Source organism: Coregonus clupeaformis, chromosome 1 (assembly GCF_020615455.1).
Source record: "Coregonus clupeaformis isolate EN_2021a chromosome 1, ASM2061545v1, whole genome shotgun sequence".
NCBI lineage: Eukaryota > Metazoa > Chordata > Actinopteri > Salmoniformes > Salmonidae > Coregonus > Coregonus clupeaformis.
Window position 1 is genome coordinate 97,609,609 of NC_059192.1, and position 10,204 is coordinate 97,619,812.

General features: G+C 42.4%; 1 protein-coding gene across 5 annotated transcripts; it reads right to left on the reverse strand.

Moving 5' to 3' along the window:
• Nucleotides 1-864: 864 nt before the first annotated feature.
• LOC121578093 (zinc finger and BTB domain-containing protein 18-like) lies at nt 865-9,662 on the reverse strand. Of its 5 annotated transcripts, none has more exons than XM_041892220.2 (2): nt 9,340-9,662; nt 865-5,404 (listed from the first exon to the last, which is right to left on the reverse strand). In XM_041892220.2, the coding sequence occupies exon 2, from the start codon at nt 5,388-5,390 to the stop codon at nt 3,768-3,770; it is 1,623 nt and encodes a 540-aa protein (XP_041748154.1). In that variant the 5' UTR covers nt 5,391-5,404; nt 9,340-9,662; the 3' UTR covers nt 865-3,767. The 5 variants fall into 5 exon arrangements, with proteins under 5 accessions (XP_041748154.1, XP_041748137.1, XP_041748160.1 ...); XM_041892203.2 differs by lacking the exon at nt 9,340-9,662 and adding an exon at nt 7,372-7,692; XM_041892226.2 differs by lacking the exon at nt 9,340-9,662 and adding an exon at nt 6,566-7,342.
• Between the last annotated feature and the right edge of the window lie 542 nt (nt 9,663-10,204).

Below are 10,204 nucleotides of genomic sequence, written 5' to 3' on the forward strand. Positions count from 1 at the left end.
GGATGTACCGATCTTGTGCAGGTGTTGTTACACGTGGTCTGCCACTGCGAGGACGATCAGCTGTCCGTCCTGTCTCCCTGTAGCGCTGTCTTAGGCGTCTCACAGTACAGACATTGCAATTTATTGCCCTGGCCACATCTGCGGTCCTCATGCCCCCTTGCAGCATGCCTAAGGCACGTTCACGCAGATGACCCTGGGCATCTTTCTTTTGGTGTTTTTCAGAGTCAGTAGAAAGGCCTATTTAGTGTCCAAAGTTTTCATAACTGTGACCTTAATTGCCTACCAAATGTAACCGTCTTAACGACCGTTCCACAGGTGCATGTTCATTGATTGTTTATGGTTAATTGAACAAGCATGGGAAACAGTGTTTAAACCATTTACAATGACGATCTGTAAAGTTATTTAGATTTTTACTAATTATCTTTGGAAGACAGGGTCCTGAATAAGGGACATTTCTTTTTTTGCTGAGTTTATATATTTTTAAGGGTAGCTTTAGTGTAGCTTAACTTCCTCCAGTGTAAAGTAAGTGGTAGCTTGGTAAACTATATTTTCAGAGTAGCTTCCCCAACACTGGTAATTGTAACATTTGATTGAGCTTGTATCTAATACATACAGGCCTCTGAGAAGTCCAGTCTGTTATAACACTTATGAAACTAAATGAAGAAAAAATACTTCATTTTACAATAATTCAGCAGATTGACATCTTCCTTCTGTTAAAATATGACTGTGGCTCTAAGCTGTATTAATATGTATAATAAGCATTTAACTAATCTTCTAAATGTGCGGTAGTTTTGTGCTGACTGAATGGTACCCATGTTATTCACTCTTTATGTGACAAATTAAACACACACATTTACATTGGAGTTGAGTTTCAAGGTTCTTATAATTTATTGCAGTTTGCACACAATTTAAAAATGTCAACAACAGCACACCAAAAAAGTACAAAACTAAACAGCCTTAGAATTTACTCCCCTTGAGAAAAAATAAAAACATACTATGATTGTCAAAGCTAAATGTCTAAATCCAGAAAAAGAAACAAAATCTCACAGGGAAGCAAATATATTTGAATCAAAATCTGCTTCTTTTTCATACAGTGATTGTCCTTTTTAACCGATTTCTTTCTATTTCCCCTCTCTTCACCTACATTTGAACGTTTTTCCCCCATTGGACCTTTACTGTTTTCAAGTAACCAAAGTTGAATTGATGTAAATGGAGATGCTTATTGGGTCATTTCACAGCTTCCTTTCTATTTAAAAATGGTCAATAAACAGTCCAGTTACACACACTTTCAGTGTTCCAGTGATAACGTGAAAAAAAAACAAGCTGTTTACAGTAGTTTTAAGGCGGTCAAGTACAATAAGAAAAGTCAGCAATAATTGTAAATAAGTCTTCAAACAGAGCGCTAACCCACATATGATATATTTTCCATGGATGCAAAGAGATCAATTACCACTGTGCAAAATGCCATGACAAGTGTATATGGTTGGCAAGGAGCACCTATGTCACCAGCTGATGCTACCACGTCCACTGAAGAGCAAGCCAAACCCCCAGGCCAGGCATGCCAGTATCTCCCCACAAGTGCAGACATTCATAACCCTACATACTAACAACTGAGTTTGGGTAGAGTTCAAGTTTTGCTTTTGTTTGATTGATTCCATGATTTTTGTGCACAAATGTTTTTTGAGTGCAGCATTTTTCTCAGAATGTTCACATTCATAAAAATGTGAACATTTGAAAAATCCTAAATAAAATATGGAAATAAAGAACAGTTCAAATTGTATAAAAATGAGAAATTATAATGTTAAGGTTAATTCAATAATTTCATGATTAAATACATCTCCTCTTGAATGTAATAGTATCCATGATTTCTTGAATCTATAATTTATAACTAATTTTCATAAAGGCATCTTTTCAGCATAAATCTGTTAAATAAGCTTTAATGGTGCAATCAAGCATGCCCATTCTCCCCCTTCAAAAGTAAGGATTATGCTTTCAGTACAAAACAGGCGTGCGTACATACAGTACATAGGAGGACTCAAACAGATACACATAGACATGCAAATTAGGAGTGTAGTGCTGCTCTCCGATTCTTCAGCTTTTACCTTCAGGAGTACTCAGGCTTTACCATTGAAACAGAAAGAACCTTCAGGAGTACTCAGGCTTTACCATTTAAAACAGAAATAACCTTCAGAAGTACTCAGGCTTTACCATTGAAACAAAGAACCTTCAGGAGTACTCAGGCTTTACCATTGAAACAAAGAACCTTCAGGAGTACTCAGGCTTTACTATTGAAACAGAAATAACCTTTGGGAGTACTCAGGCATGAGCAGGTGAGCATCTCTCTCTCTCATAGATCAGTGCGACACATTCTCATTGGCCGCACAGTTAGAAACAAGTGCCAAATGAAAATATTAATAAATTACCCAAAACGCTTACTTAATGTCGATGAGAAAGCAGAACGTTAACTGGATAGCTACAGTAGTTGGGAACCTTAACTCCCTGACCAGCATGCAGCAGAGTAGACTGTGATGAAGTGCTGCGTGGGCGGGAGGCAAACACAGTAGTGGAGATCTTCAGTAGATTAGTTAGTTAGGTCACTACTGGCATTCAGCCCACACTGCCACCTCTGTCTGTCTGACGACAAGCTTCACCTCACATACCGCTACACAAACCCAAACCCCAGACCAGTGCATTGACACAGAATCTTCACAGCCCAGAATAACATTTCAAAGGAGTCCCGACGGACTCTCAAAAGGAGCAGAGAAAATAAATAAACTACTTAAGAATGAAATAAGTTAATTTAGAATACATTCCCCCCCCCAAAAAAAAAACACACAAAAAAAACTACAACAACAAGAAAAGGTAAGATAAATCATATTCATTCTGTAATATTCCGGATTTTTTAACCGACTGCACCCTTGGATATTCACATAGTCTGTTCTATATTTGCTCAATTACAGTGTACAGTTATACAGTAATTCACATTTCAAATATACAGGTTGGACTTCATGCAATAACAGATCCCATTTTCCAAAAATACATCCATAATCACTATGGAAACCTATAGGATACAGCCAACTTAAATTAAAGGGATGTTTAAAGGCTGCAGATAGATTTAAGAAATTGTATAATAATCATTCATAAAGAATTTTTGAAAATACTTCAATTCATGTGAAAAAGGAAGCTGTACATTGCATGAGTGCCATATGTCTTTCATCAGTCAAGAGCTTAAGGAGCAGAAGCTTGTTAGAGCAGACCTCTTTGCACAGTTTCCTTAAACACACACGCAAACGCACACACACCAATGAAATGTGATAATAAAAATATAGTGCACTATATACACACATATTAATACACACACACATGTGTACTGGTATAAATTGATAATTACAGTACCCGTTTAGTGGATTCTAATAGTCTTTAACGTCCGTGTGTTACCTGAACACTTCATATGGTTGTCGTTGAAGGTGTGCCTTAGATTAAGGAGTGTATCTATACACAAGAAGATGACAAAACACTGGCTACTGATACCAGTGGCCATGTTTTATATTGAACTAAATCTGAACAAATAGAATAGAACAGAACAAAGGAAAACAGTAGTAACATGTTCATGTCCTATTAAAGTGCCATTTAACAAGATTTTGCAATGTACGTACAAGAAACATGACTGATTCAGACCCCTCTCCTACCCACAACCCATGCTCCAACTCACCTTACCTCTCTCATTTAGCTTAAAAACAAAGAAGTCCTGATTATTTCAGCAGGGTTCACTTCCACAGTTCTTGAGAACTATCCTCTATGGTCCAGTCCCTGTGGAGGGTGGGGAGGTTGAGGCCTTCGCTCTTGACTGAGAGCGAGTTGACCAGTTCGCAGTGGAACTTGCGGATGTGGCGGTACAGGTCCCCGGACTGGGTGAAGCGCCGCTCGCACCACTTGCAGGCATGCGGCTTCTCTCGGGTGTGCACCACGGCGTGCCGGCTCAGGTTGTGGGAGTACTGGAAGCTCTTACCGCACGTGGTGCACGTGTACGGCTTCTCTCCAGAGTGAGTCCGCTCGTGGCGCTTCAGGGTGTACATGCAGGAGAATGTCTTGCCGCAGATGGAGCAGGTGGGCACGTTGACGTCGCTGGCGGGCTTGGCGCGCACGCCTTCCTGCTCACGAAAGTGTGTGCTGAGGTGGATCTGGAGGATGTGCGGGCTGGGAAACACCTTGTTGCACAGCGGGCACATGAAGATCTGAGTGTGGGGGGCGTTCAGCATGTTGGACACGTAGGGCAGCAGGGCGCTGTCGATGCTGGCCGCCTCGACCTGGGCCCGCTCACTCTCTCCCCCCAGCATGTCATCATCGCTGACCTTGTCGCCATGCTCCAGCTCGCTGGCCAGGGAGGCGTCACGCAGGCCTGAGAGGTGGGCCTCCAGGCGTCTGTGAGCATGGCTGCTGACCACGTGGTGGTTCACACCTCCGTTGGTTCTGGGAGGGGTGGCTTTTGGCCCGCTGTGGTCCATCTCATAGTCGCCGCTCACCAGGTCCTCATCGTCTGAGCCAGTGTTCTTCTCTTGCTTCACCTGGACCAGGGTGCCCTTCAGGCTATCAGGCGTCACCACACCACAGAAGTAGGGGTTATTGGACAAGGCCTCGCCGGGCCCCGTCAGGCTGGACTTCACAGACAAGTCCAGGACACAGTCTGCATCCGACGACACTCTGCGGGAGCCACGGGAGCCCACGGACCTCCGGGACAGGGAGCCTATAGAGCTGCTGGGGCTGCCGGCAGGGGACTGCAGCTTGGGGGGACTGCCATGGGCGTCAGCCTCCCCTGGGCTGGTGGCAGTGGCCGGGGTGCACGCCTGGTCGGAGGGTAGCCTCATCCACAGGCTGCTGGGGTCCTGTTTGGCCTCCAGGTCCTCATCGTCACTGGGCAATAGGTCAGCTGTGGCTGGGTGGCCCGTGCTGCCCTCGGAGAAGCTCTCTACTTTGTCAGAGCAGCTGGAAGCATCCTCCTCTTTCTTGGTGCTGTCTGCCTCCGCAGTGGCTTTGTGCTTCAGCTTCTTCTTGCAGACCTTGACAATGTCGTACATGTGGAGGAAGCTGGCAGCAGCCAGAACATCCTCCACGGGCAGGGCTTTGAACTGGAGCTTACCCTCGTACATGAACTCCAGCAGGAGAGCAAACGCCGGGGCTGTAACAATGTCGCTGTTCAGATGAACAATGTCCCTTTTGTCGAGCTGGTCCTTGTAAAAGAGATGGAAGTACATGCTGCATGAAGCCAGCACTGCTCGATGGGCTCGGAACTGGGCATCGCCGACCAGAACAGTGGAATCACAAAGGAAACCCTGATGCCTCTGCTCGCTCAGACACTCTAGCAAATGTCTGCTGTGGTCTGGGAACTCCATGCTGTCTTCATAACCTAGAACAGACAGCAGATGTTAGAGGCACATTATTTTAGAAGAGATACTGTTTTGTTTCAGCTTGTAGACAACCTGTCTGGATCCACTCATCCACTCACTCACCCTCTTTCTCACTCACTCAAAAGGGAACAGAAATTAGCCTACACAAGAAATCCTTGACATTTTAAACTAAATTATATCTACAAAACTGTCACTAAAACATCACCAAAGAGACATTTTCCTTTTACAATTCTGCTAACATGTTTTACCACCAACAAACTTTCAGACACACAAACATCAAATAAAAAACAGGTAAAGTGTAATTGCTCCATAAACCTAAATGTTTCCAGACGATACTTGGGAGAGGTGTTGCTCTAGACTGCGACCTATGGCCGTTCCACATGATCACAGAGCAGCTTCAGCAGCTAAGCGCCTCCTGGTCACACAGATGTCTTCCCGCACGCCTGCTAACTGAACTGCTTCCACGCTTTGCTGTCCCAGCTCCTAGTGAGGTTATTTTTAATAACCCACATTGGCTTGACCAGCTTCTTTAGGTAACAGGCTTTCAGGTACAGTGCTTACATACACAAGCTACCTATTCCAGAGTATACTGAGAATAACGACTGTACACGCGGAATTGAAGGGTTTGAAAAACAAGTTGCCTTGTTGGTAATTACAAAAGGGATTTTTTTGTCAACTCCCACTGCTATTTATATGTTCTAAAAAGAGAGTCCTATTCCAGAAATACATTTCATGAATATTTCTCTAAAGTTTTTCTAAATAAACTTGAATAATAACAGATTCATACATTTGAATGAGAAAAAAGTAATATCACACCTGTTAACCAAGTATATATTTTTTGCCTGAAATAATGCATGAGCCTGAACATTAAGCAGTTCAATAAACCCTTTTGAATGTGAGTGAACAAGTGTGCGATCCCCCTCACTGGAGCGGAGTTAAGATTTTCCTTAATGAGAGGCTTACAGGGACAAGGATGTCCAACCCCCCAGCCAACCCCCACCACCCCATGCTCCCCCTCCTCAAATCTTTCTAGAAACTGCACACCCTCTCCAAAGAGAACGGCACTGAAGATTTACAATACAATCACTTTAAGTGCCCTGTAGTCTACAGCCATCCTAATCCTTAAGATGGCTAAAAATAAAGATAGTTGGACAACTCACAAGGTAGCAGCGATCAAATTAGGGGTCTGTCAGGACAGAGAGGGACGGAGAAGGAGGCTTACAAACATCTGATCCAGCTGACTGGGGCCATATGGCAGCTGCTGCCCAGATAAAGAGATTAAGACTAGGAGGAGTGCGATTACAGCTGTCTAGCCAATTCAGGCAGCTCAAATCTGCAAGTTCTAAATTAGTCACCACCAACAGAAGAAATGAACACAAGCCAGGGAAAGAGGACATCAGGCTTTCAAGTAATTTCACAGCCAGTTAGATTTAAAATGTTTAATTATTCTTAGTAAAAATGGCACTATAGATTACTTTTTTTAAACATAGTTTGTGGATGTTTTAACCAGAATAACTTTGAGTATAAAGTTCCAATTTTGGTAGTAGCAGTTATCTGTTAGACCAGATTTGATCAATGAATACTGTGTGTTTACCAGACAATAAATACACGTTAAATAGCGTTTAATCATTAAACACAAATTAAGAAATGTATTTTGGTTTAAACAAATGACAATAATTTCCCCCCAAAATGATGATAATTTCAACAAACATTCAACTCCAAGCACAACTTGCTCACTACAAACCAGAGAAAAACTAGGAAAGCGCTTCCTGACTACAAAAGTCCCCTGCTTAGCTACAGTAAACAACTACTGTACACATACACAACACGTAGACTAAATCCTTCACTTCCTTTTCCATAGAGCTCTGACTAAAAGTAGCCTGACCCTGGGAAAAGCCCTGGAAAAGCCAGAGCTCCTCATACAAAACAAAACCATCCCAGTGCCCCGGACCCTTCCCCACAGTACCTGCAGTATGCATCAACTTGATTAAGTCCACTGTAGTAGAAAAGCTGGACTGGCTGCAGCTCTTTTGCAGAATCAATGAGGGGGTAGGAGAGAAAAAAAATGCTAACTGTAAAAGACAGATGCAAAGTGGAGGAGATGTTGTAGGGGAATGAGATACCTCCTCCTGCACACAGATCCACACACACACTAACTCCCAGTCTGTGCGTTGGAATAAAAGACTGGGGGATGGCAGCCTGTCAGCTGCTCTGACATCATGTTCAGATGGAAATGCTACCTCCAGCTGTGCTCCTTTTACAGCCATATGCTACTCCTCTACACTCTGCCACCAGCCTCTCCTTTATACAACTTTGTTTCTTGTTTTCTCCTCTCTCTAAAAAAAGGGGGTACATGTATTGCGGTGCTTGGGTGGGAAACTAGACAACTTCCCCCTACCGCTTCACTCTAAAGTAAAGGAGAATTTAAGAAAATAAGTCTGTGTGAAAACCGACACTTTTTTCTAACCTAGTTTCCTGCGCGGTGAATTTAAATACCCTCAAGTTTTTTTTCTTTTGCCGCCTGCCCTCCTTCCAGTAACCATAAACAAAGCCCAGCACAGCCCATTTGCAACTGACAGATCCACGCAGCTGATATTGTTTTCGACTTCTTTATGGTTCACTGCCCTTGCCATTACCGTCATTCATTTCCCTTCGGACAACTGACAGAAAAATTAATAAAAGAACAATGGGAACAATCGTATTGACCTCATGAGTGATATTCTAAACAAAAGCTACACTATTCCTTAATGGGCCGCCTAAAACTGACTACAGCTTCTGCTTTCTTTTGTGAAAGTATTCCACTCTTTCGTGTGAATTTTTCAGGGGGTATTTTTATTCCACAATAAATTAATTATTCTGCCATGTGAGTGGACCACAACAATGCATCTATATGCAGCATTATTATTCATATAAAACAATAACAATTGACTATATTATATATTAACGTTGTTGTGAAGGCTATATAGATGTCAACTTTACATTCAAGACATTCAACATGTTCCTGTTGACATAAGGGTAATACAATTCACAAGTTTAGTTATATTTACATGATCAAAACCTTTAGGAATGAATAGCAATTTATGCTAATGAGTGTAGCCTATACTTTAGAAAGAGGAGAAACACACGAATATATAGACTACTAGAACAAACTTATGGCCAGATATATTATGTTATTCATAGATATCGTTAAATTACCTTCAAATCAGAAAGTTTAAACGACTGCATGCAAATAGGACATAATTAGCCTATATTACCGATTCAGGATACGAGGCTTTTCACAGAACATAGCTTATTCCTTTACAGAAAAGGATAGAATGACTCATTAAATAGCCCTATAGTGTGTTTGGGTAACGATGTCGCAACATTAATATTACAACACACACAACACTCTATCCATTTATATACATTGTATCATTGCCATTGCCTTTCTTTGGAATAGCCTAGTCTACAAAAAGATCAAAAGCCAGGAAACAACTGTCATAAATTAGCCATTACTTCTCTAAACTTCTTGAGTCTGGACATGACACGTTGCTCCCGACACAAGCAACTGATCAATGTATCTGTCAACCTATGTAAACTACTCCTCCAGGGGTCTACCAACATTTCTCTGCGCTGCTGCTTCCAGAACGTAAGACTGTCGCGAGCAACACAACACAACATTGGCAAGACTACAAGTCCAATATCTCGCGCACACACTAACGCAATCAAGCTAGCTAGCCACGGTGGCTAACAAAAAAGTAAACGTTCGATCAGTAGTAGGCTATTGCAGTTCTGTAGCAGGCCCCGATGCAATGCCGACAGGCACTACGAAGGAGCTAATGTAGCAACTATTCTGTGAACACAACAGTCGCTAGAAAGGATAATTACTTTTTCCCCTTTCATTCTTTAACCTCCTTTCATCACCCTTTCGGACTGTGGTATTAAAGGCACTTACAGACAACAAGCTCCAATGTCTTCCTGCGTCCTTCGTCAAATCTTCTTGGGGTTGAAAAATAACTAGATTGACTTTCAACAAATTTCCATAACAACCTGCAGTGGCAGGAAAGACGGACCGAGCGAGCAGAGAGAGAAGGGCTGCGGCAGCCAGATGTTTCCGAGCTGTTGCTACTAAACTCCAGCTACGGTAGAGGCGTCTGACTGGCAGCGCAAACGCCAATAGTGCTCGTGATAAGAAAAGTGAAGGCAAATTGAAAGCAGTCGTTGAAGAGGGAGGGATATGTCTACTGAGTGTAGGTTGACACCAGGCAACAGTGAGAATGCAGAAAAAAGGCCAAGCGAACTGGTTCCCTGAACAGACTGGCGCAGAGCACAGAGTGAGCGAGAGGCTGAGCGCAGGGTTTCGTGGGTACTGTAGTCATGTTTCGACCAGTAGAGAGGAAGAACAGGTGCATTACCTTCATATTCTTGAAATAAACACTTTTGTCACCGTGTACAAAATGAGGACTGCAGCGAAAAGGTCTGCGAATATAAGGCAATTGAGGCGTAAAATAACTGCGTTGGAAGCATGAAGAATACATCAAAGTAGCACAATCAATTGTTCATTAATTGGTTTGAATAAAGTGATTTTCTTTCTAGGCTATTATTTCTGACTTTAGTCATTTTCCTATTGCCATAGGATAGCCTATATATTTTGTAAGAATATTAAATAGTTTATGCATAATGTCATGATGAATAAGTTAGCCTATCCTATTAGTCATATCTATATAGTCCTATCATATGGCTATGCTTAGCCGACTAAACTCAACTCCATGATTTCCGTTGCAGTTGAGCATGGACTAGTGTGGGCAGACTGGAGCTCA